The 27122-nt window shown below is 46.2% G+C and overlaps 1 protein-coding gene across 3 annotated transcripts in view; it reads left to right on the top strand.

Moving 5' to 3' along the window:
- nf2a (NF2, moesin-ezrin-radixin like (MERLIN) tumor suppressor a) overlaps positions 1–13193 on the top strand; it is a 36383-nt gene extending 23190 nt beyond the window's left edge. The window contains exons 10-16 of one of the 3 annotated variants that reach the window (XM_061260243.1): positions 1000–1113; positions 2699–2821; positions 3646–3863; positions 5361–5466; positions 6306–6433; positions 7427–7586; positions 12336–13193. In XM_061260243.1, the coding sequence (XP_061116227.1) occupies positions 1000–1113; positions 2699–2821; positions 3646–3863; positions 5361–5466; positions 6306–6433; positions 7427–7586; positions 12336–12386 (900 nt within the window). In that variant the 3' untranslated portion in view covers positions 12387–13193. Of the gene's footprint in view, positions 1–999; positions 1114–2698; positions 2822–3645; positions 3864–5360; positions 5499–6305; positions 6434–7302; positions 7324–7426; positions 7587–12335 lie in introns of those variants that run through there. The other 2 variants (XM_061260244.1, XM_061260245.1) reach the window with 2 other exon arrangements.
- Positions 13194–27122: the final 13929 nt, after the last annotated feature.

Genomic DNA, 27122 nt, shown 5'->3' with positions numbered 1-27122 from the left:
CATAATGGATAAGATTAGGACATGAGTAGTGGAATCCAGATCCTGGATCAGCTCTCGTACTTTGAGCCGCTTTGCAAAAGCTTTTGCCTTTTAGATTGTAGCAGTGGATAGGGACAAGGGCAGCAGGGTCTTAAATCAGCGCTTCTACTTTGAAACACTTTATGAATACACAGTACGCGAGTTTAGTGTGTAATTAAAAGTGATAATTACACGGGAGTGCTGGCCAAGAATGTCAGGCGGTGAAAAGCCAAACTCAAACACAGGCTGGACTGCAGCCCCAGAACTGGGCTTGGGGAGGAGACCACTGGCTTAATGGACTCGTTGACAAATATTTCGAGTTAATAATGGAGCGTTCTTGTGGACGGTGTGAATGGAGTCTGAGCCCCGTGAACACTGCGCTTTGTCACAGGCACCACAGACGGCTCGCCACCGGGCTAGTGCAGAATGCTGGGTAATTAAATTCAGTAAACCGGAGAGGGCCGGTGCAGCTATCTGTGGCAGCAAAGAGAGAGTGTGTGATGGAGTGTGTGTGTGTGTGTGTGTGTGTGTGTGTGTGTGTGTGTGTGTGTGTGAGAGAGAGTGTGTGTGAGGGAGAGAGTGTGTACGTGTCTGTTTGCATGTGTGAGCGAGAGTGTGGGTGTGAACGTGTGTGTGTGCGTGTGTGTGTCTGAGTGAGAGAGAATGTGTGTTTGTGTGAGAGTGCATGTGTACATGTCGGTGTATGTCTGTGAGCGTGTGTGTGTACATGTATGTCCACGCTTTCATGCGTGCATATATGTATCTATGCATGTGTGTGTGTGTGTGTACATGTCTATGTGCATGTGTGAGGGAGAGAGTGTGTGTGTGTGTGTGTGTGTGTGTGTGTGTGTGTGTGTGTGTGTGTGTGTGCGCGTGTGCGCGTGTGTGTGTGCGTGCGCGCGTGCGTGTGTGTGTACATGTCTGTATGTGCGTGTGCCCCCCCACATTGACACCCCAAGCCTCTTCCCCGCTCTCCTGCAGATTCTCCAGCTGTGCATCGGGAACCATGACCTATTCATGAGGAGGCGCAGGGTGGACTCCCTGGAGGTGCAGCAGATGAAGTCCCAGGCCCGTGAGGAGAAGGCCCGCAAGCAGGTGAGGGGGACGGGGCCCAGCCGCTAAGGGGACGGGGCCCAGCCGCATAGCGGCCTGGGGACTGTGCTGCCAGCACTGGAGAACCATGGAGACAGCTTCTGCTTACCAGCATCTATGGGAGCTGCCCAATGGTACGAGAAGCCAGTTCATGGAGGCTGCCATGTTTGACTATGGGGCTGTTTTTGGCCCTAGAGCATGCACACTGGAGCTGTTTTTGGCCCTAGAGTATGTACACAGGGGCTGTTTTTGGCCCTAGAGTATATACACTGGATATCTAAATGGGAAGTAACAAATAGGAATGAAAAAAAATCCTATTCAGTGTGGGTCAGAAAAGAAATCGGCCCCTGGAGAGTCATTAGTTCAGTCTGAAAATTTAAATAGCTTAAAAGTACTTGAATTTAGAAATGCTGTCCAAAGAGCATAATTTCGCCAGAGTAAAGATTTTGAGTGGACTTCAGTGGGGAAATGTTTTGCTCCAGAGGCGTAATAAGATGCAATACCTCCGGTAACCACTGGAGCTTGCAAGCTTCTGGGGGAATGTCAGTGCTTTCAGCTGGAAGGTTGCGGGTTGAATTCCTAGCCGGGTCGCTGTTATGCCCTTGAGCAAGCTACACTACACCCTTGAGCATGGTACACTCCACATGGAACACAACTGCTGTGTTCCATGTGTTTATTTACAATATACCAGTCATCCATCATCACAGGACATTTATGAATTTTATTTGCCACTTTTATCATATAAACTTTATTGAAAAATAAACTTTATTGGTCTGAAGCTGGAAGGGAGAGCTGTGTGAAACGAGCGGTGTCCTTGAAAAACTTGATAACCCACATTTTGTTTTGTTAACTCTGGTGGGAACACGGAGTATGTGACAATCATCCTGGCTTCCCTTTCCGTTATTGACCTCTGGAAGACAGAATTGGAGGTGACAAACACCTACACATTTATCACCTGCAGTCTTGCCGGGGCTGTGTGAAGCTCTTTTTTTTCCCAGACAGTCTGGGGAAGGGATGGCTCTATATTCTTTGTGTTGTGAGCGTCTCAACAGTGCGGTGACAGTGATTTGCAGACAGTGAGAAATATTCTACTGCAGGCTTGTTTTTCGGGGGGTATTTGGCAGACGGGGAGGAAGTGAATGTTCAGAAGTCACATCTGAAGCTGAGCTGAAGCCCTTATTTCCTTGACCTGCCTCTCTCTGTTTATCTATCTCTCTGTTTATCTCCCTTTCGCTCTGTACTTTTCACTTTCACTGTCCGTCTCTCTCAATCCTCTCAATCTTCTCCCACCATCTTTTTGTCTTTCTCCTCCTCTCTGCCTGTTGGTGTCTCTCTCAATTACCCTCCGTCTGTCTTTCTCTGTCCTCTTTCTGTTGGTGTCTCTCTCAATTACCCTCCATTTGTCTTTCTCTAACCTCTCTTTCTCTTGATGTCTCTCAAATTACCCTCTCTCTGTCTGTCTTCCTCTGTGTCCTCTCTGTCCTATTCTCTCTATCTTTCAATTTTTCTCTCTTTCCCTCCCTCCCTCTCTCTCGCTCTCCCTCTGCTATCTCAATCTCTCCCTCTCTCTCCCCCCTCCCTTTCTCAGGTGGAGAGGCAGCGTTTGGTACGGGAGAAGCACCTGCGTGAGGATGCAGAGAGAGCGAGGGATGAGCTGGAGAGGAGGTTGATGCAGCTGCAGGATGAGGCTCAGATGGCCAACGATGCCCTGGTCAGCCCTGCCCCCTTTCCCTGTTACCTGCCCTGCTGTTACCTGCCCCCTTTCCCTGTTACCTGCCCTGCTGTTACCTGCCCTGCTGTTACCTGCCCTACTGTTACCTGCCCTGCTGTTACCGGCTAATGTGTGCCGCCATGACAAAAAACTGAACCCCTCTCCTCTGCAGTCTTGTGAGGCTGGTTGAGCGTAAAAGCACCAGCTCGCAGGTGTTTCTGGAGTGCATACACCCTCCAGCTACACTGCCCCCTGTGGTGGCTGCTGGCAGCACAACTGTGACTCCATAAACACAGGCTGCAATTGGCAAGAAAAAATAGGAAAACATATTTTAAACAAACTTCAACATTTCAGTAATGAATGTCAGCATTTCTTGTCCAATGTTTGTGGTAGCCATTCAGTGTAGCATTTTGGAAGACCAGTTAGAAGTCCATGATAGGAAACGGCTGCCATCAGGAGGGACAACCGGGTATTTGGTATTGGCCGCTGGATGAGGCAGGGGTGTAGGGGTCTGTATGGTCTGTAACTTTTGGTAAATATTATTTGGGGGCATTAATAGTGTGTGGACTTAGTCTTTACTCAGTCTGTTTTTCAGTTCAGCACCTGTGAGTGTTTTTGGACGTGGCTGTACTCCCTGTGTTTCGTTAAATATTATCATCCCTATGTTTTCTCGGGAGTGAGGCTCCGTCACGTGCTATGCTTTTGACCTTTGACCCGGCTGCTAAAATAAATATGTCCCTTGACCCGCCCCCCACCACACACACACACACACACACACACACACACACACACACACACACACACACACACACACACACACACAGATGCGCTCGGAGGAGACGGCCGACCTGTTGGCGGAGAAGGCCCAGATCGCCGAGGAGGAGGCCAAGCTCCTGGCCCAGAAGGCAGCGGAGGCGGAGCAGGAGATGCAGCGCATCAAGGTCACCGCCATCCGCAGCGAGGAGGAGAGGCGGCTGATGGAGCAGAAGGTTCTGGAAGCCGAGATGCTGGCCCTCAAGATGGCCGAGGAGTCCGAGAGGAGGTAGCGGGAAGGAGGCCTTCCGCTGCAGATACTGTAGCTGCTCAAGATACTCACCTCTGTCTTTCATCCTTCCTCTGCTCAAGATACTCACCTCTGTCTTTCATCCTTCCTCTCTGCTTCTTAACTCACCTCCGTCCTGGTGCTATGCTGCTGTGCAGAACGTCTGTTGTATTGCATTTGGTCTCGTCCCTTAAATACTGGGCAATTGGAATATTTTGATCAGCCATTGGTATCAGCCATAGGGATACTAAACTTAAGTATACAGGCCAATGTATACTTAGATCTCAGTATCTGCTGAGTGTAAAGAATGCTCCAGCCTCCTGCTGTTTGTCAATGAAAGCTATAATTTTTCAACATCCTACGTCAGAAGGTTGTAGGCTTCAATCTCAGTATGGGGTGGATGAGGGTTCTACTATCATACTGTGAGCCAAGGTACTTGAGCCAAAATGTCCTCTCTGCCTCTGCTAATATTCAGCAGTATGCTTACGCAGTGTAAAACACAAACCCCCGGTGAACTATTTCTCTCTGTAAATAGTGCGATGTTATGTTTTTCTGGTGCATTCTAATATGATACATAGACGACAAGTCAGGGAAGAATTTCAATGAGTAAGCCATATTACAACCAATTAAATCTTTCTCAGCCTTGTCTTAGAATAAAGCCAGGCAATAGGAACATGCAAATGAAAGCTAATCCTACTGTCTATCCTACTGCATTATTTATGTTTTTAATGGCATTAGCCTTTTTGAATATTGCTATCAGACAACAGACTGCATTGTCTGACGGGATCGGGTGAATTTGAATCTTAATTAATTTAGTGTTGAGTAATTACCCCACAATGGGGTCTCAACTGCATTTACCCAATTGCCTCTTTATTCTCCCCCTGCAGAGTATCAGAAATGGCTAGCCAATTAAGACGCAGGATTTATGCATCGCTTTGCATGTCAGTAGCTTATATCAAGCAGTTCTTAAGTAAAGCTTTTAACTTATAGACGTTTATTGATAATTGCATCAATTAACCGTGACAAAAAGAGTATTTTCATTATAAATCAAGAATATATAATACCAGTAATGTTTGGCAAATATTGTGATGTGAAAACATGTCGGTGAAATTAGATGAAATGAATAGGTATAGTAACATTTTACTGGGACATTTTACTGGTTTATTTCTGTGTGTGCGTGCGCACGTGTGTTTCATAAACTTCAGCTTACCCTAAGGGTCCTGATATGGAATATAACTATTTTCTAGCAATGGAATTGCTTTTGTTTTTGTTTTTAAAATGAATAATTATTGTACTGGAAACTCGTGTGTGAAGCTTTTGTACCTCATGTTTACATGCCTGGAGAAGCAGTGTGGTTAGCCAGCACCATGCAGGGAAGGAGGGGAAAATGGCCGACGGTTTTTCCTCTGTGGGCTTCCGTGAGTCATCCCAAACTTCTTCCTCCGGCAGCGAGGCCCCTCCCCCTGGCTGATGATGTCACGCTGTGTTTCTCTGCAGGGCGAAGGAGGCGGAGCAGCTGAAGCAGGACCTGCAGGAGGCACGAGAGTCGGAGCGCCGGGCCAAGAGCAAGCTCCTGGAGATCACCAGCAAGTCCGCCTACACGGTAACCATGGCGACCACGTACAGGGGCAGCAGGTACAGGTACATGACTGGGATCCGGAAGGTTGGTGGTTCAAGCCCCGGGGTAGCCACGATACGATCCACACAGCTGTTGGGCCCTTAGCTCAAGGGGGCATTGTCCCCTGCTTAGCCTAACCAACTGTAAGTTGCTTTGGATAAAAGCGTCAGCCAAATAACAAATTATTATAATCGTTATTTATTATTATTATTTTTATTTTTATTTTTATTTTTATTTTTATTTTTATTTTTATTTTTATTTTTATTTTTATTTTTATTATTATTATTATTATTGTGACCTCAGGCGTGGTCTCTGTGCTGTGAGCTACGTAAGACCTGGCTAGCTCCACTGGTTGACTCAACGCAAAGAAAGGGATCTTTCTGAAGATTAATAAAAGCAGATAAAAATGTGGATATCAATACCTAGACACGCTGCAAATCATGACAGCACGCTGTTGTACAGCTTTATGACCATGTTTTTGTACCATAAATAAATCAAAATAAGGACACTCAGAATAAAAACAAGGATGGGGGAAAATAAAGTTTCTGTAAATGTGTATTATACCATGGCGAGACAAAGCATCTTTCGGTGTCTAAACTAATACTAATTGAGGTAATGTAAGGTTGAAGCTGCAAGAAGTAATTTGAAAATGTGTTTCAAGAGAACTTATTTCAGGCAGGGTTGCAGTTGGCTTGATTTAATGCGCTAGCTTCCGTAGAAACGCACAGCCTGGTAGGACTTTTGGAAGGAGGCCATTTTGTTCCCCTTCTGCTGGCAACCCTCAGCACTGATTCCAAACGGTTTGTGTCCCGTTGTTTCGACAGCCGACAAATTTATCAGCCAATGCCATGCCCCCCGACGTGCCCAACTTCAGCTTCAGTACGGAGAACCTCTCCTTCGACTTCAAAGACACGGACATGAAGAGGCTCTCCATGGAGATCGAGAAAGAGAAGTACGTTTCGGGAGAGCCTTTAGCTCCAGGGTTTAGTCCTCTCGGTAGAAAGCCAACACGTAAATGATTGAATCCTCTGGTTTCTCGACCCACCACACAGTCTGGCATATGAGGTGAAGGACCTGCAATATACTATTCCCTCAAGTTCTGAGTGAGAGTCGGGGAAGGACAGCATGTTTTCATATTGCTTAGGGGAGGCGGCTTTTATTATTGACAAAATATAGTAGACCTATGGAGGTCGTTCTCAAGGAAAAAAGACTCTGCCTTGCTGTCAGGAATCTGTGTACAGTTAACAGCGGATAAAGAATTACATTTGAGATTCAGAGTAAGATAAAGTACTACATTTGACATTCAGAGTAAAATAAAGAATTACATTTGACATTCAGAGTAAGATCAAGAATTTGGAGATTAGATTCCAAGATACTCTATTCTTGAATGATAGTGCACTCTACAATGCTTCCCCTCTACAAGAACTCCTTTGATTTAACTGTTTATATTGGCACAGGAATGGTTTATTCCAGACCTGAAAGTAGTGCATGGGTGCACAACTGCCTCCATTTTAAATTTCTTGTCGATTCATTCCCACTTCCGTTGTAATTCTTCTTCTCTGGTTCTGCCCGTGTTGTGGTCTCTTACGTGCACATAGTGGAGTACATTGTGTTTATCATGTAGGAACTGTTGTAGTAGTTCTTGTTATGTGGTTCTGACCGACATATTACAGTCATATAATGGATTGACCACGTTTTCGTTCCCATTTATATGGCCACCTTGCCCATGCTAATTGTAGGCTGTTGTCTTTAGAAAGTAGGAAGCGTTGTAGTAGTTCTTGTTCTGTGGTTCTGACCGTGTGGGGCCTCTCGCCTGCACAGAGTGGAGTACATGGAGAAGAGGCCTTGCCCATGCTAACTGTAGGCTGTTGTCTTTAGAAAGTAGGAAGCGTTGTAGTAGTTCTTGTTCTGTGGTTCTGACCGTGGGGGCCTCTCGCCTGCACAGAGTGGAGTACATGGAGAAGAGTAAGCACCTGCAGGAGCAGCTGAACGAGCTGAAGACGGAGATCGAGTCACTCAAACTGCGGGAGCGCGAGACGCCTCTGGACGTCCTGCACAACGAGAACACGGAGAAGGGCACCAGCAAGCAGAGCAACTTCAAAAAGGTGCCCCGGCTTTTTTCACCCAGAATGCTCTGGGTTATGAGATCACAGAAGTGTAACCGAGAGTGACACTGACGCGCGTTGTGCGTTTGTTTATGCTGCACAAACACTCCAAATGGAGGCTGCTCAGAAATGTGAAATGTTTGCAGCTTTCAAAGAGACACGAAAATCCACATTTTAAAATCCTTTATTTACTGGAATGCTTTATTGTGTCATGGGTACCTTATATTTTAAAATGAAGGATTATAGCAGGAGAATTAGAGCAGCCTAATTTTTAAATGCTTTTTGAAAAATACATCTCTTTTTCAGTGACCGGCTATCTTTGATTTCTGCAAATCCGTTTTGTTCTCTTGAACCTGATACCCACTTCACTGTTTTCTAAGCCAGGCCTCTTTCTTTAACTTTCACTGCATTTTATTTTATTTTTTCCATGGTGTTACTCATTATTATTTAACACTCTAATTTGCACATAAGTGAAAATGAAAGCTTGATTGGGCATAATTATACATATTAGCTCTGATTTCATACCCGTTCAGGTAACTGGCCTGGCTATTATTCTGAGGTTTCTCAGTATCTCCGATTCTATTGTGCTAATATTGGGTTGTAGATAATCTGTTAAATGTCAATGTCTAATGGAGGGGGTCGATCTCTCTGTATTTATATTCAAAATGTCAAATAGTAATGATGTTTCTCTCAATTACACATACCAGTCTTTTCGGCTTGTTTTCCAAAAGTAGATTATTTCCTGGGCTAAAACCAGAGGATTTAGATTATCTATACCTGTACACTGACGGTTTACAGCTACCTTGGCTTTGTTCATGGGACACGCTGTTGTCCCCCCCCTTGGCTTATGTGTTGTTGTCCAACAGCAGAAATTGTCCCCAGCACGGTACATTGGGTGCTTTTCTCTCATCCCTCCATCTTATCCCTGTGAAACTCCTAATGATCAGGCCTTGGCTCTATAGTCCTCCAGCTGCCTTTCTCATCTTTGGCTAGATATGTTTTTTTTTCTCCTAATGGCAGCCTGTAGAGCATTGCTGTATAGCCACAGGCTCAGGGAGCTTTATGAAGTTAAACGGCTGCCTTCGAGAGCTTCTGTTGGAGCTCGCGCGACCAGACCGCGGGCGGCGGCGGTGGCCCCTCTTACGAGCGCAGACGCGGAGGGGACCGGCGACTCGGCCGAGACGAATCCTGGAGGAAGCGCTGGTGGCAGCGAGGCAGCGGCTCTGCGCGTCTCCTCCCCCTGTGTAACTCTATTCCAGTCCGAGCAGACGACAGTAGCGTACACTCACTTTACCAAGAGTACACGCAACGAGCAGAATGACTGTTTGTCAAGGTGGAGCCCTGCTTTGATTTCCTGTTCTCTGCTTGTTAAGTCAAGTCGACCATACAGCCGAACTCGAGGTGGTCTGTTTGCTGAAACATTAGCACACAGCCCAGGCGCATGTATGCTAATGCCGATATCGATGGCAGACAATGGATGAATGCAGAGCAGTGAATCGCCGTAGGTCACGGACATGTAATTAATGCAGCGCTCGGTAATGAATCCTTCTCAACATGAATCTCAAGCCATTCAAATGGGATGGTTGTCATTGTTTTGACTGAACGGTGTTGAGAAAGGTCAAATTGTACAATCAAAATGAGTGTCGCTTTAAAACAAAATGGCAGCCGTGTAAACTTGGAAAAAGTATTTTGAATATTTATCAAAAGAAGTCAAATCGCAGGGTGAGCTGAAGAATGTGAGGATCCCACAGAGCCGGTGGAAAGCCGAAGGCTCCACAGGTCTTTGTTTAACATTCGCAGATCGATTGGTTCCAGTCGACGAGGCAGCATAGTTTATTTTCCTTTTGTTTTTCTCCAGACAAATTAGCTAATTTTACTCTCCTTCCCGTGCTCTCGCCCCACCACAACCGGCCCGTTTTACTCATGTCATAAACGGAAGGCTTTTGTAAATCTCCGCCCAATGGCGGCGCTGCATAAATCATGTCAGCGCCTCCACCGTGTGTGAAATGCCCTTGTTGGAATAGCGCTAATTGATTTCATCCAGACATTCGTCATTTGAATGGATAGGAGCGCTTAAACGTCTTCGGGCAGGCCGAGTAAATGTGTTTGTTTAATTGGACGGAAGGGGAAGAGGGAGGGGTGTGGGCGGGACGATTGATTGGCTGTCAGAGGAGAACAGGACGGGAGCTCCGCCCCTCACCTGTCAGACGGGGCGTTTCGGGGCCAGCTGTGTCCATAAGGGGGGGGGAGCCGGGGGGCTGGAAAGGTAATTGTGGCTTCTCAGGCCATGCCTCAGGGAAGATTAATGGCAGGAGTGCAGGAGTCCACTGGTGCTTGAGCAGTAAGCCAGGGGTCCTTCAGCCTGATAGACTTTCCCTTACAGAGCCGGGAGGAACCATGTCAAAGACTTTCCCTTACAGAGCGGGGAGGAACCATGTCAAAGACTTTAATTCTTAAACTCACACCCACACCTACACTCACAACGACACCCACCCCAAACCCACACCCACACCAAGGCACCTACGCCCACCCAAACCCGCATCAACACACCTTCACCAACCCAAACCTACACGCACAACCACACCAACACTCGTACCTACACCCACTTATGCCCACACCCACCCCCATACCTACACCCACATCACTCCCCCAACTACACCTACACCACCAACATGTCCCTGCCCAAACCTACCCTCCCCCTCCCCCTCACACACCTCGTGTGTGCTGGCAGTGGAATGGAGCTTTAGTGGTAAAATGGTGAATAAGTAGGATAAACCAGGGGGCTGCTGGGTAGCTGATTGGATTAAGGCACCACGCTGTGGAGCGTGGATGAGCTCCACAGTTTTCCTTCGATTGGGAATCCAGCCTGGCTGGCAGCTCCATGGGGAAATGTGTAATTGGGGTTTTGTCGCCCAGGGAATGAGAGGCTCCGGTCTGTTTGGCATCCTTGCTTCATAGCTCTTCAGCAGTCGCCGTTGGTCGATGGCGCACCCATGGACTACGTGTGAAAGCTGTGTAGGAAAGGCCCTCCTCCTGTAGATGTAGTCTTGAGGTGTGACCAGGCAGCCGGCCTGGAGGTGAACCGATGAGGTCGGCACTCCTGAATCAGCAGTGGGGTTCACTCAGACGCGTAGCAGAGATTGCAGATAATACAAATACAATAACATAATTGTAAACATAAGAGGATAGGACTGAAGAAAGCTACATATTTACCTGCCCTTTTGGCTCCTAACTCACTTCCCTAACGGAGAGTCTACCAAGGACTGCTGAGGAAAGCCCATCCATGCCTGGCGCTGTTTGCCATGGGCTCGGCCAGCAAAGGGGAGAGTTCTGCCCAGGTTGCTGTGTTTGTCTCACTAAATTGAAAGTGAAATGGTGTGGATTGCTGAGAGACCCACAGCAAATGTTAGGACTTTAAATTTCCTCCTCTGTCTGAGGATGGCACACTGTCCACAGAGCTGATTTTCTGGCTACTGATTGATCCACCGGACATGTTTGTTCTCTTCTTTAACCAATAAAGGGATTTGGTGAAAAACTGAACATAGAAACAAAAACCTGTGATACCTGTCAGTTTGGTGAACTGCAGAACTGCAGGCGATTATCTGTAAGTGCCTGGGAACCCAGTTTCTGCTCCTAGGGTGGGTATCACTACAGCAACCCCCTGAGCCCCCCTACATACACCCCCCAAACCTCCACTACCCCCCCCCCCCCCCCCACCCCACGCCCCACGCCCTGCACACCCAGGTTCTGGCTTCCTGTCGAGCATGAAATTGAAGAAGATTGGTGAACAGCAGCTTCAGAGATCCCATCTCTCCCTCTCCCCCTGCACGGGGTGTTTTGATTAGCCCTGGGGCTCTCAGCCCTGCGAAGCTCGCAATTGATTTACTGCAAATAATTTTGTTTTCCATTTTTCTTTGTTTGCTCTTCCATTTTTTTTTCACCGCGCCGCCGGCCCGTTTTCCCTTTTCCGCGAGCGCGTTTTCAGAAAGTTATCAGGTTTTCCCACGACGGAGAGACGGCACGCGCCTTAGCCGCGTGGAAGTGCCCACCGGCACGGAGGACCGAGATACAACCCACACCTTTCTCGCCCAAAACCAAAGTAGTATCTTTGTCATTCAGTAAAAAACCTGGACTCTTCCCCTCCGCCTCACATAACTCCCATTTCGACCATCAGACAGCCAGTCGAATCCGGCCGGGGTTATTGAACACCAAGCGGTGGGCATGCCGGGTGTGGGGTTCCCCTGAATCAAAGCCGATTGAGTCGTTCTGTTCAATATTGATGTTGCAGCTTAGAGAAAATGGGATGGCCCTCCTAACATCGCTGTTTATTAATCCCCAGGTAGCTGTGTAACAGATCAAAAGACAGCTTTCATCAGCGATGCGAGACCTCTTTTTCGGGCTGACAGGTACAGGGAGAATAACCCTTTGCTAATTTGTGCTCAAAGTCAGCAGATCCTGCTCTACCCTTCCGGAAGTTTCTGCTGTCAGTGGATGAAAAGGAGACGACTGTCAATATTTTATCAGCCTTCCACAGCAAATACTCTTTTAAAACAAGGCTAGTGAGGAGCTGAGATGGAGGGGGGATATCCACACTGTGGGAGGGAGCGTTTAGCCTGTTCTGGGCTGGTGCCTCTGGCGCTTTGTGTTTCCAGGGGGGCTTGTTATAGGGCTGTCTCCTCTTGGGTTTTCATGTCCAATACCTTTTTTATTTGTTTGTTTGTTTGTTTGTTTGTTTGTTTGTTTTCACAGCTGACCCTACAGAGCGCCAAATCCAGGGTGGCTTTCTTCGAGGAGCTGTGAACACCTGAAAGAGACGTGTGTGTGTGTGTGTGTGTGTGTGTGTGAGCGTGGGTGTGTGTGTGTGTGTGAGAGTGAGCACGAGTGTGTGTGTGTGTGTGTGTGTGTGTGTGAGAGAGAGAGAGAGAGAGAGAGAAAGAGAGAGCAAGAAAGATAGTGTGTGTGTGTGTGTGAGAGAGAGAGAACAAGAAAGATAGTGTGTGTGTGTGAGAGAGAGCGAGCGTGCGAGTGTCTGTCTGTCTGTCTCTCTGTCTGTCTGTCTGTCTGTGTATGTGCATGCGTGCGTGTGAGTGAGTGAGTGAGTGTGCACATTTGTGTATGACTGACTGAAGAACATTGCTTACAAGAAGCCTGGACTGAACTCTACTGGTCTTCTGGGAAAATATGGACACTCGCCACTGGAGGTGAACGCTGTCAAGTGTAAAGTTTACATTCAGATTGAAGGACCCTGTTACAATCTCTCAAGATTTCTGGAGTGCTACCCTTAAAAGGTGTTCAACTCTTTTAGCAATGGAGTGTAACATTCTGCTACAAACAGGCAGTGCATTAAGCCCTTCAGGACTGAGAGTGGGTCTCTGGACCGGTACTGACATGAAGGAGCAGTTTTTACTTTCCTGCACTGCGTCTTTCGTTAGGCTGCTGTGGGTGAAACAACGTTTTATTATTATTATTATTAAAAATGCAGTTATTTTTTATTTCTGGTGATGTGAAGGTTTACTGAACTTGTCTATCTTTTTCTTTGAAAGTGATCAATGTGAAGAGTATTCAGAAATAAATTGCCTTGATGTTTGCATTAAATAGTCAAAAGATTATTATTTGTTGTTTTTAATTGAAGTTCCCATTGACTAAGACATGAAGACATTCAGAATACATTACATTTACTGTCACTAATAAATTCACAAATGTTTTTCGATTTGTGAAACCAATAGGGGGCGCAATTTAACCTGCCATATGAAATGCTGATGGACTCCTGTGTTGGGTTCATTACTATCCATTTCATTGTTGGGGGAAATTACAGTACTGGCGCATTAAAAATTCTAAGCGAATACTCAAACAAGGCTGGTTTTAGGAAGGGCTTTAATCTCTCAGGACTGCCAGAACCCATGAAAGGTACTGAACAGACAAGGAAAGGAATTATTTCAGTTGATCAAAGGCACCAACATAACCATCAGGTTTATTACACTCTAATAGATACAGGCTGTGTGTATTTATGTATAATATGTATTTTCAAGAGGGCTCCTCGTGACATATAAGAATATGTTGCTATTAAAATACATTACAATATAATATTAGAGAACTTATTAGCTGCAGGGTGAGTCATATCTTTTTCCCCCCCTCAAAACAAACCCTTTCTTGACACTGAGAGCAAGTGTGTTTTTGTGCGTGTGAAGAGTCTGAACCACTCTCAGCGAACACTTAGAATGAGGTAAACAGAGCCACTGCACACTGATGCGGCTGGACTGCGTCTCCCGGACGGCACACAGTGAGGCTCCATCCGGGCCTTCTCCGCCCTATCCTGGGCGCCTGTGGAAGTGACACTGCCTTTCCTCTGTTTTCTCAGGCTGTGAGCCCCAGTGACTCTGTTTGGCTGGGGCTGTGGCTTCATTAATCTATGGCTGTTGAGCAGGGTAGCCCTGTGTAGAGCCTCTCTCTCTCTCTCTCTCTGCCCCATAATGAGAACCCTGCCCTGCCAAACGCATTCAGCCACTACATCTTTCACTGAATAGAATTCTTCACTTCTTTTAGCCAGAAAGAGCTTTTCTTCTGTCTTAATACGACAGCCTTCCTTTTCCCTTTTTTCCAATCTGAAACAATGGTGACAAAAAAACCCTCAGGATTGACTGGCTATTTCACTGTAATTTCAGGCTCTTACTGCACAGATTTTTACAAAAGCTCCGATCGAACAGCATTCTGTCAGCATAAAGTGAGAGTGGAATTTCAATAAAGGTAAATGATTGTAACGATTACAGCGGTATGCTGCTGGATTTAGCTTTTCTTTGACCGCCCGTAGAACTGTCTGAGGGGGTGACGGTGGAGTAGGCAGGATTTGGGGGGGGGTGCCTGACTGGTGGAGTTGCCATAACGATGCGCTCTGATTGACGGCCCCATAGGGCAGAAGGTTCTCCTGGGCAACCTGTCCTGGCCACAGGTGGGTTAACGTCTGTTGAATTGCCAGTCATAACGACCCTTTATACACAATTATTGTTTCCCTGAGACGCGGAACAGTGTTTGAACACATCTCTTGTAAAATCGGCGAAAGTTTGAATGGGGAAATTAGTGCCTTATAGCGCAAGTCAATCAGCGATGGTTTTAAAAAAAAAAATCATTTATTTGTTTATATTTGTTAGTTTTTCTTTACATGGGAAGAATTAGATGTGTTGGGCAAACGTAGGCACTGCTAAAAACCAAGAGAAGACAGATGCAGCCTTTCATGCCGTGAAACCGGTTGCAGATTGACTTGGGAATCGTCCAATTGCAGATTGGTTTGGGACTCGTCCAATCATCTCTGTGTGGAGATGAGGGGTGAATATAGTGATGCCTGCTGGAGGTGGTGTCAGGGGAGGAATATACTTTCACAAAGAAGTTGGATGTCATTGCCAGAAGGCATTTTTTAGGGGATACTCTAGGAGTTATCAACAAGGGCAGGCCAATGCCAAATCTGAGCATTTCTAGCAAAGGAAGTGTTTTGTTCTGACATTTTGGGAAGATAGAGCTAAGATGGATACCCAGACCGCAGTGGTGGCTTGCGAGGAACCTGCAGCGTTCACACCACATCTCTTCATATTTCTCATGACTTGTGCTTATCGCACTCTGTACGTTTTTATTGCTTTTGTTCTTTTTCTCTGTATCGCCAGCCCCAAAAAGGACCGTAATGCAGTGGCATAAATGTGTTAAATTCAGTGCACCCTCTGGCTGAGTTGTGTTCACGCCCGTGCGGTCAGAAGGAATGGGATAGGACCGAGAACTAGACAGACAAAGAGTGCATCCTTAACCTGATTTTATCCCCTATTGTTACGTCCAGATGACGATCGGCTGGATTTAGAGGAATAGAGCAGGGAAGAAATAACCAGGGAAACAGAACTGTTTGCAAGTGTGTATATATTTCTTTTTTGCACACACCACACACACCGGGGAGGGGGAACAAAAAGGTCGCTAAGACACTGCCAGAGAAAAGAAAATGGCAAAACAAAAACACGGCTAACAAAATATAGAATACTAACTACTTTATGACTGAAATAAATCAGCCACCTACACTAAAAGGCATAAAACAAAAATACAGTGGGTGGCAGCTGCCAGTAAACTAGTGTGTGAGACAAATACAATCCCCAGGTGCATGTGAAATGTAAGAGGGCCTAGCCTCAACTAAATTGTATCCCACAAACAAAAAACAGACAACAGTAACTCCTATTTATCCAGGGCTTTCAATGTGGAGCTAATGCTTGTATTTCAAGGCCCGTCCCGGCAATGCAGCATCCTCCATCCAGAGAGGGGAGACTGCCAAAGCATACCCCACCAGCACTTCTCCTCAGCCTGCGGTGCACCAGCTGACCCACGCGGGCTGGGCTGCTGGAGGAGTACCTCGCTCTCCACGCGCAGTGGGTGCTGGGGGGGCCCGTGGAGTGCAGCATGATGGGATAGCCCCTTGCTCCCTGAGTGACGCCATAGCTGGTAGTCTGCCCTGCCAGTGGGGTACGGCCTACAGCAAGCTCTGGTGTGCTGAGGTCTACAGGAAACAGACCGGAAGGCACGGCACTCAAAGGGCGTGTTTTATGTGCCTGTGATTGGATGCCATCCATCAGCATGGACCTTTTAGCCCGCTGTGGACTGGCTGTAAAAACACAATCCTAGAATCTGGGTGTGTGGAAAACAAACGGTGCTGGAGACTTGTTTAAATGAATGGTCAAACTCAACCGAAGATTGATGAGTGAGTTCAGACCTGGTGTTGTATGTCATCTCACCCATGGAAAAGTTTAAAAGCCTTCTGATTTTACTTAGCCCTTCAGTTTTGGTGTGAGGAAATGTCTCTAGAAGGGGCGAGTTTGAGCACGTTCATTGGAGAGGTGATGGTGGTCTGGCGTTTCACCAGATTTCCACCAGAACCGTTGTCGCCCTGACATTGTCTCTGCTTTGCGGGTAAAAAAAGTGAATCGACCAGTTTTAGCGTCTGCCTCGCCTGTGCAACAGCACTGCAGTGGAAGCCTGTCTCTTTCTGGCCAATCACAGCAAAGGAGGACAGATGGGGGGAGGGGCAGGGGACTGACAGATGAGAAGTATGTCTTCAGGTTCCCAGACGGAACCCTGCCGTTACCCATGATGCCTCTGACTCGCGGCTAAGCCGCGTGCAGTGTCCCAGGTCGTGAATGATGGAGATGATATTTGGCTGTCCTGCCGTGATGACGACAGACACCTCTACTGCAGAGTGCAGAGGTAATTAGGGATGGGTAACATCCCCACTAAGGGGATGTTCCCATGCTATTTCCCCTTCGGCAAACGGCAACGTGCCGATGGCCTTTTTATTTTAATCGCAGCCTTTATAAAGGAAATCACTCATCAATATGCCACCCCCCTGCAGGGAACATTCAGGAAGGAGAGTGGGCTCCAATTTTCTCACTCCCCTTGCTAGAGATAACCAGAGAAAAACATAATTCTGAAAACCTCTGCAACAGCTATTAGTGCAGTACAGTACAGCTATCAATTCAAGCTGCAAAATGGGTCAGTCCATTGTCTGGCTGATAAACTTTTTATAAGCAACATTTTCACCCGCAGAACTGCACCGAAATGTAATCTGCCGTGCGGCATCAGAGTGTGTCTGCTGTGTCATTGTTTGTACTTATCTCAGCTTCCTGGCTGAAGCCCTACAGGACAGAAGCACCTCTGACATACTGGTTTGCCGGCGCTCAGAATCGCCTGTGGTTTGGTAATGGAAAAGCATCGGGCAGAATCCTCCCGGGGGATCCTCCTCAAAGCTTATTGAAATCCCCACAAGCCAATTATTCCTTTCACCTGTCAACGGAGACACCTTTTATTAGCGTGACGTGCTGCGGGAGGCTCGACACGACTTGCGCGTGCAGTCCTCTCCGTCCGGAGTTTCAGGTGAATCCGCGCGCGGGGCGCAGACTAATTAGGGTGTGTACTTTCGTGGAAGTGTACGCAGATGTCAAGGAGCTGAGAAAAAATGTCCAAGAAGGCTCCGGAAAGAGTCGTGTTCATTACGATGCTCCCCTGAACCCGAGCTGGGAGTTGCTGGGGTATTTTTGTGATGTTACACTGCATCTGTCATATTAAGTATAAGGGGCGTTGCTAAAGGGATGAAACCCACACCACCGGCTCAGACACGTGTGTATGTGTGTGTGTCTGTGTGTGTGTGTGTGTGTGTGTGTGTCTAACACACGTGAGTTCTTGCTCCCTTTCCCTCTCTTTTCCGTCTGTCTGAAGACACTGGCAGGCATCTCTTCCCCCCCCACCTTCACCTCCCTCTCCCTGCCAAGCCTTGCCAAGAGTGTTGTTTTTCTTATTTCGTTTTTTCCCCCCTCTAATTGCGTTCTACGCCTCATTCTGCCATTCTGTTTCAAACTGCAATCCCAGGAATGGAGTGTGAGGCCTCTGTATTGAAGGGGGGGGCAGTGCTGCCCCAGAATACCAATTTTCAGAGTGCCCATCGCTCCCCCCTCTCACGCTCCTTCTCTCAAACCACTGAGGAAGGATGGCATAGCCGTGCCCCACATCTCCACATCGAACACTATTATATAGTTCCCACTTGTGATATATCTACCAGTGGTCGTTGTTTTCCTCCTGTCACAAAAGAGCAGCGGACCTTTAAGACCAAATGCTCTTCCACAGCACCCTAGCCTGACGCTTACCAATGTCAACGTCCCATGTTTATCTGTGTGGGTATGCACAGCATGTGGCCTTGTTAATTATGCCCTGACATTGTTTGAGGTAATGAGAGGGGGGATGATGTATCACTCGACCAGCGATCAGGCGCAGTTTGATGAATCGAAACCATTAGGAAAGCTCCTCATGAAAATTCCGCTCTTTTCTCGGATTTGCCATATTAATCTCCCACTCTCTCTCTTTCCATGCCACCGCCTGTTGCAAATAATTTCTATCGCTCCCCCCCCGCCCCCCAGATACACCCTTCCCACCACCCGTCACATATTTGCGTCTACCTCGTAGAGGGAGATTAGTTTCCCAGGGCCTCTCTTACAGTAATCTTCCCGGCACGGGGGTGATAAATTGGCTCTGTTTTTACGACGTCTGCCTGCCAGACTAACGACTCTGCAGGTGGCGGCTGGGAGATTCTCGTTTTTTCCGCTGTGTTTTAACCCAGTAATTGAAATTGCGAATCTCTCAAACTTGGTGCTGGGGAATTCATTAGATCTCGAAAAGAGAATGTTTTCTCTGCGGTTTTTTTTGCGTGACCCAATTTATTGTTCCTCACCTACTGCAGAAGTCAGAAGTCATTGAGAGGAGGGAGAGGAATGGCGGACACGTGAGGTTTGGGGGAGGGGGGTTCATTCACATTTGGTTCCTCAGTTGCCAAGGTAGCGCAGAATATGCCAAACAGTTAAGTAGGGCCAGCATAGCGTACCACCTGGAAATAAACAATGGGTTCGGTCGATGAATACATGACACGGTGAGAGTGGGATCTGGAGAGGTAATCTTCTGTGTGGGGACTGAGTGGTGTGCAGCTCTGGCTATCGATCGTTCAGAAGGCAGTCAGGGCAGAAAGGTGTGAGTGGTGCTGGTTGGGGAGGTGAGCAGAGGAGAAGAACGTGTTGTCAGGAGTGCCCCTTCAGCCTGTCTCCAATGGCGATACGCTGTCAGCGGCCGCCATGGGACTCCTGAAAGCACCTCACTGTTACAGGTCCCTTCTGTGTGTGAGCGTAACACTGTAGGCAGACCCTCTAATGGTGTGGGGTGTTTCTCTGTTTACAGTAACCAGCTCCGTTAGGCTTCCATTGCTTTTCAGCGTGAAGCAGCCATTTTGAAATGCCGTCGGCTCTCGGGCCTGCATGGTCGTTAGGGGGCAGAGCTTTGTGGGCTGTGTTGGGGGTTGCCAGATCTTCACAGATCTTCTGTGGGCTGTGCAGGAGTTGGGGGTGGGGGTGGGGGTTGCCAGATCTTCACAGTCATAGAAATGCACTGCACACCAGCAACAGCCTCCTCTGAGGGCAGCTAACCTCATCTGTTGATAAGGAAGTTCTGACTGCAGCATGCTGACCGTGAAATACTGTCCCTCTTAGGATTATAGCCCAATAACCCCCCCCCCCCCACACACACACACACACACACACCCTCCACCCCCTGCCCAACCTTCAGTCCACACACACCTCTGTGCCGGGTGCCTTTCTTTCCTTCAGCCACCCAACGGAAGAAGGGATCGGATTTAGCCCGTCCCCTTTCATTTTCTCCTCCTGACTATTTTTAGGAGATAAAAAGCTGTCACACTGTGCACACATGCTTTCATCCACAGAGAAAAAAAGGAAGAGCTCTACGCATCTCCCCTCTCTTCTTCCCTCTCTTCCTCTACCTTATCTGGCCTGCTTTCACCGCCCGGTTCAGTCTCCTAGGCCAGTTTCCTAGAAGGTAGAAGGTTCTCCGGTTCTCCTCCACGTGATGCCATGGAGAGGGAGGCCCTGTAGAGCACTCTTCCTGCCTGGCTGACAGCTCGCTGATGCCAGAGGGAGTTCATTAACTCGTCTCTCAGTTTACCATGGCGGGGCCGTCGGCCGATGTCATTCATTCAGCTGCGGCTGATCCGCCCATTCACCTCGTCTGCCCGTAGATCGTTTCGGAAGAGCCTCCAAATGCAAAGGTAGCATAGCGCCCTGTATTTATTTTTTATTTTTTTATTTTTTTCTTCTCTTCCTCTTTAGGGTCCCTGTAGAGTGTTGAGACAGATTGGAGTGTGCGGAATACTAAGTGCAGTTTCAAACAGCACTTACCCTAACAGATGCAAGAACTGGGTCCCTGGCTTATTACTTAGAGGTCTGTTTCTGTTCATTAAAAAACATTTTTTTCTGGTTAAAATTTAATTAGCGCATAAAAGCAAATGAGATTACGTAACACTGATAGATGAATTGTATCCTGTCACATGGTGCTTGAAGAGTCACGCAGGTAGCAGTCAGGCCCTGCTCTTACAGTCAATCAGTCCCATCCTCCATTTTGTTGGAAGAAAGATTGGACTAGGGCTGTTCAATTCAGGAATAAATTAAATAAATAAAATTAACCTCACAATTATCAGTATTCTCAAGTCGCAGATGATGAAACCCAGAGAAAGCTCTTTGTTGAATTTTGTTTTGAGGTGCACACCACTTTGCTCGACCCCAAGATACTTGATTTGTTGAAGACTATAGAACTAGGGATAGTATTTCATTCTTTAAGAACTCACAGGGCACTTCTCAGTATACATCCATACACGTACCTGTTCAAAGTGCGTGGAGAGATGCCAAGAAATACGGGAAAGGATGGTGCTCTCGGTACAAATAGACCTTAATTTTAACAAGGCATAGATGCCTTTTGGCAGTGAGTGTACGAGGAAGATAACACTGTGTAGCCTTGTCTTGTTGAGCGGCAGAATCTACAAAGAGGAGAGCCTGATGGCTCTCACCGGAAACCGCGGAAATCGAGATTGCTGTTCAAAGACTTCACGGCTACGGAAAGGACAGGTCTCTATCCGAACCAGATCACAAAGCAGTGGCTCAGGAGGCCGAATTTGACACCTGTAGTTGATGCCATCTTCAGGAGAGTCCACTGTTGAAACAGAGGTCCTGTCTCACAGTAGTCATTTCAGATTCCCAGGGAATCATCATAAATATTAATGGCGATCCCCGGTGTCCTGGCCTCCTCCTGGCTCAATCTGGAAATCTAATCATCCAGCAGCTTAATTGGGAAATACATCCTTGCCTTTCCACCCGGACAGATGTGTGTGCTGGCAGTGCCCCGCTGCTAGGTAGCCCTTGGGGGAAACTTGGTACTGGTTTGGGGGAATGTGCCATTCCTCACTCTGATGTACTGCTCAACAAGCTCTGAAAGTTTCTGCATATTATCATGATCTTTCCTTTTTGGCATATGTGGAGGTGGAGTTGTTTGAGAGGTGAAATGGGGTCTGCTGAAGACTTCGAGAGCTCAGCTGACTCCCCTGTCAGACATCACCGATGAGTAGAATCTTTAATTTGGTTGTCAGGTACAGTACAATAAGAAAGATGCTTAGATTACATTATATTGCGTATTAATTTAGCAGAGCTAAACACTCACACAGACACACACACACACACACAACCACATTCACCACACCCCCATACATACACACACACACACACATGCACACACACACACTTGCACAGATACACACCACACAGCCATACACACGCGCACACAAAAGTTGAACAATCTCACACCTCCAAATTCATTTTAATGTTGGCCATGAGGCATTCCTATCCCCAGCCCGGATCTAGCGGGCCAGCCTACAGTGCTTCTCTAATTACTGCCTGGCTTGTTTGTTTGGGAGTATTCCTGTCATAACATGACAGCCCCACTGGAAAAGGGCCCTGAAGCAAAGCATGTTTTGCAATATTATATCTGCTTCCGGAGCTTTGCCGTTGAATATTAAGGAGAGTTTTTATCGGAGTTAATATTCCGTGGGAGGGACACACTACCTGGCTTCTCTATTTGCTAATAACTGTCTTTTTGTCCGGCATGATGAGCTTTTATAGCAGCAGGCTAGCATTTACTGGCCTTTTTATTCTGCGCTGTGAAATATCCCCGGGTTACAACCTGCCGTTGAGGGGGTCGACTGTGGGCCCAGACCTTCTGCAGATGCTCCTTTCATGCATTAATTGTTGTGTGAAGCACCGTCACGGACAGATGGGAACAGAAACATTATTCCTGATTCAAGCTTGAATGAAGCCATGGATACTGAATACCACAGTGGCTCACAAAGAACCAATCCCATGTCTTTGTAATAATAATAAATAATAACATCTAGAAGTGATAACACAACTCCTACTTCCACTGCTATTATTGCTACTACTGCTACTACTACTACTACTACTACTGCTACCGCTGCTACTATTACTGCTGCTACTACTACTACTACCACTGCTGCTGCTACTGCTACTACTACTTCTGCTACTGCTGCTACTACTGCTACTGCTGCTACCACTGCTACTGCTGCTGCTACTACTGCTACTACTACTACTACTACTACTGCTACTGCTACTGCTGCTGCTGCTGCTGCTACTACTACTACCACTGCTACCACTACTACTATGATTACTACTGCTACTGCTACTACTACTACTACTACTACTACTACTGCTACTGCTGCTACTGCTGCAGCTACTACTGCAGCTGCTACTACTACTACTGCTGCTACTGCTGCTACTACTGCTACTGCTGCTACTACAACTGCTGCTGCTACTGCTGCTACTACTACTACTACTACTACTACTACTACTACTACTGCTACTACTCCTACTGCTACTACTACTACTACTGGTGCTACTACTACTACTGCTACTGCTACTACTACTGCTGCTGCTGCTACTACTACTACTACTACTGCAACTGCAACTGCAACTGCAACTTCTGCTCCTTCTAATACTACTACTACTAGTAAACCAGCAGAAGACCATGTTGGTTTCCATTTCTGTCAACCAAGAACAAAAAGCTGTGGCTGCAGTGGTCACAGAAACAGAATCTCAAAGGCATGTTTTCAACATCTTGTAGAATCCATGCTATGAAGAATTGAGGCTATTTTCACAGCAAAGGGAGGCCCTACCCAGTATTAGTATAGTGTTCCTAATAAGGTGCTCAGTGAGTGTATATGCAAGCAATGAGTAGCCATGAAAATGCATTATTTCTGTTGAAAAAGCATATTATATGGAGCTACACACATCCTGTCATTTATCCAGTTACAAATTAAGCACAAATATGAATCTGAATGTTTTAACATATCGTTTTTAGAACGGTCGCTTTGGTTGCTATCTGGAAATAGACAAAGAAGGTCAGGGCAGCTCTGTGTTTAAATTTGCATGGGAAATCATCCGCCGTCCGAGACCAATGATTGAACAGAAAAGCTTTCAAAGGCATCAAAGACTTCCTGCTCTTCCCCAGTTTTCTGTGAGTCATTTCCCCACTGCCTTCCACCCTGGTCTGCAGACTGCTGAGGCCCCGAGGTGGTGCCTGGCAGATATCTGAATTTTGGCCATTGCTTTGATGGGAAAAGTCCCTCCGAAAGAGAGGGCTAAGCTCCATGCAAACCTTGTTCAACCAAACAAATTTGGATCAAAAGAGCCAGCCTGATAAAAATCAATTTCCGCTGTGAATGTTTTCTGTCGGAGCCCGGGACCATCTGTAAGGCCTGGAGGATTGGGAGAGTTAAGCAGAAGCAAAGTTGTGTCCTCCAAAGTTCACAATTGTTTGATTTGAACCCGGCTGAATGAAAAAGTGCTAGTGGAGCACCGGGTGTAGTGGGACAGGAATGATTAGGAGAAAAGCCTGTCGCATGACACGCCCTTTAACCCTTTGAAGAGTAGGTTTTTTGGAACATTCTGTCATTGTCCTATAACATTACAGCTATTTAGTTTATGCTTTTATTAAAAGCAACTTTTCAGCAATTGATAAGGCTAAGCAGGTGTCAACCCCCCCCTGGAGCATCATTGGGTTAAGGGCCTTGCTCAAGGACCCAACAGCTGAGCTTATTGTGGCTTCACTGAGGCTTGAACCACCAACCTTCCAGGTCCCAGTCAAACATCTTAGCCACTCGGCTATAGGTTTTTGGTTGCCCCTTATAGCTGCTGCTGCTGCTACTACTACTACCACTGCTACCACTACTACTATGATTACTACTGCTACTGCTACTACTACTACTACTACTACTACTACTGCTACTGCTGCTACTGCTGCAGCTACTACTGCAGCTGCTACTACTACTACTGCTGCTACTGCTGCTACTACTGCTACTGCTGCTACTACAACTGCTGCTGCTACTGCTGCTACTACTACTACTACTACTACTACTACTACTACTGCTACTACTCCTACTGCTACTACTACTACTACTGGTGCTACTACTACTACTGCTACTGCTACTACTACTGCTGCTGCTGCTACTACTACTACTACTACTGCAACTGCAACTGCAACTGCAACTAGCCTAGTGGCTAAGACCTCCAATGCCTTCAATCCTCATAACTAAACATTCATCACATATTAGTGCTTAGACACCTTAAAGGGTTAAGGAAAGCCAACTGTGAAAAAGAAAGCTTACAACATCTTAACACCACTTGCTTCCCTTGTCCCACAACTCCAAAACAACAAAACAACTTAATAGTCCAGCAGAGGATCACCCAAAGAAGGCCTCTACCATCCACATGCTGGGATTGCCCCTGGATGATAAATGATTATCCGGTGCTGCTGTATTGAGAAGCGGTCTCTCCATCACTCTGGAGGTGTTGCACTATGTCACAGTTTACCAACAAAGCACCAGGTCTCCATAAACAACCTGTAAATCTGTAATAAATCACACCAGGAAGGGTTAGCTTTGTTTGTGTTGCTCCAGTGATTTTTTAAGTGAATGAAAAACTGGAAATTTCCTTTTGTGGGTGCTTGTCATCATGGTTAATATGCAGTCATAATTGTGTATTATTCTTTAGAGGAAAAGACAAAACCCAATGACAGCACTCTTCAGTTTAAAGGGAACATAAAAGATGTTTTTCTGTTGTGCTGAAGCCTTATTGTCAGGCCAAGTTGCACAAAATAATCTTTAAAAAATGGGCTTTGTTTACCATTGAATTTCTATGCATCAAAATAAAAAAAATTTAAAAAAAGTATATTTTTTGTGTTACAAAAATTTGTGTTTTTGTAACTATGACCTTTAAATCCTCTGATACTCTCTCATGAAACCAAAAACAGTGAATTCAAATAAATAAATTAGAATTGATCTGAAATAACTTCAATCTGGTCTTCATGGGCTCTTCTATAATAATACATTTTACAAATGTTATCAATGTTTGCTAAACATAAACTTACTCACTCATTACTCGTAAAGCAGTTATACAGAATTTATAGACAAATTCTGTCATGAATTGTTGCCAAAAATGTAAATTTGTCTCTCTACCTCTCCGTTATCTGAAACTAACTGACAAATGGTTGATTCCTTGGTTCCATTTTTATCTTCATCCAGATTCCAGTGTTTAAAAAAAAAAAACATGTAAAAACGAACACAGCCGCTGACAATTAGAGCCTATGCTTTTTTGGAAAGCGAAGACAATCTTTCGTCGCTTCACTGTACATACTAAATGAAACTAAGCATAACAGTCGAGGTAATTGCGACCCAGAAAGCTTTTAGAGCCGTCCGGACAGGATGTGACAGATAATTGGTTTGTTGTTATTTTAAGGTAGATGCAATTTAGGATTGCCAGTACTCTGGGTGATTCAGGAATTAGTTATAAAATACAATGACAGACGGTAGGAGCACAAAAACTCACACGCAAAGCACCGTATATGCACAACAGCACATTCTCATGTTGCAAACAGCATTGCTGTGTTTCCTGAAAGTGCTCTATCTCTTTCTCTATCATTCTCTCTCCCGTTCACCCTCCTCCCTCACTCCACCTCTCCCTTATTCAGTCTCTCTCTCTTTCTCTCTCACTCTCTCATTCTCTTACTACTTTCCCTGATAAGCAACATATTTGCCAAGTGATTGATACTGTTGAATGGCAGTTGTGTACTTCATACATGAACATGCCTTAACAACAGGCATAATGTTTATCCCAGGCAGATATTGACAACATGTATGTACACGTATGTTACACAGATGCATCATTTTAAGCCATTTGAGACAACACCGTTTGACTGCATAGTGTCCAATAAACGACTTGCGGCTAAGTCTGTATTTATTTAGCACAACTTCTGACTTGACCAACCAGCCTGTTAGGTAGATTGTTAGCTAAGTGGACAGAGATTTTTTTTTAACTAGCCATTGCATGTTGTGATATGTAAAATAAACAAAAAAAAAAGTATTGTTTCTTCTCAATGAACTGTAGTGTAATTGTAATGAGTTTCATTGGGCACTTGCTTTTTTTGCTAACACAACTTTCAGACATTCAGTGTCATAGGAACAGTTTGTGGCAAACCTCAATAGTTCATGCACTTAAATCCCTCGAGCCCTGAAAATTATATCCCTTGGTTTTGTTTGCTACACTTCCGTGAGCTTGATCTGGGCTCCGTTTTAATTTGCCGACAGCAGAGAACACCTCGTGGGGACCTGTTTGATAAACCTTCACCCGTAAATATTTGAACAGCTGCCATTAGTTTCCCCCTGGTATTGATACAGAATGGAAGACATCAGCAGACATTTATTTTTAACACCTGACTGGGTTTAATAAGGCGGCGTTTCGTTCTGACCTATCATCGGCGAGCCCATCGAGCCACGATGTGGTGATGCCACGCTCGGCAGCGTAATCTAATCTGCATTGTCTGCAGTGGGGTCCGCTGCCTGTTTCAATTACCCTCAAGTCCTGCGCAAAAAAGGAAATTAATAAATAATAGAATCACCTCTCCTTTAAGGGAGAGATACCGGCTTTGTAATTCATTAGCCGTTGCGTCTCTGTATACAACCATTAGATCGCCATGACGAACAGGCTTTTGTTTTGTTCCGTTCTTTGTGAGCGAGGCCGTGGAGATGAAAGGCCTCAAAGCTTCCCAGAGCGCACTGCGGTTAGGTGCGCC

Source organism: Conger conger, chromosome 11 (assembly GCF_963514075.1).
Source record: "Conger conger chromosome 11, fConCon1.1, whole genome shotgun sequence".
In the NCBI taxonomy this organism is placed as follows: Eukaryota; Metazoa; Chordata; class Actinopteri; order Anguilliformes; family Congridae; genus Conger; species Conger conger.
Note: the sequence above shows the minus strand (reverse complement) of the source record. Positions and strands in the feature narration are given on the sequence as shown.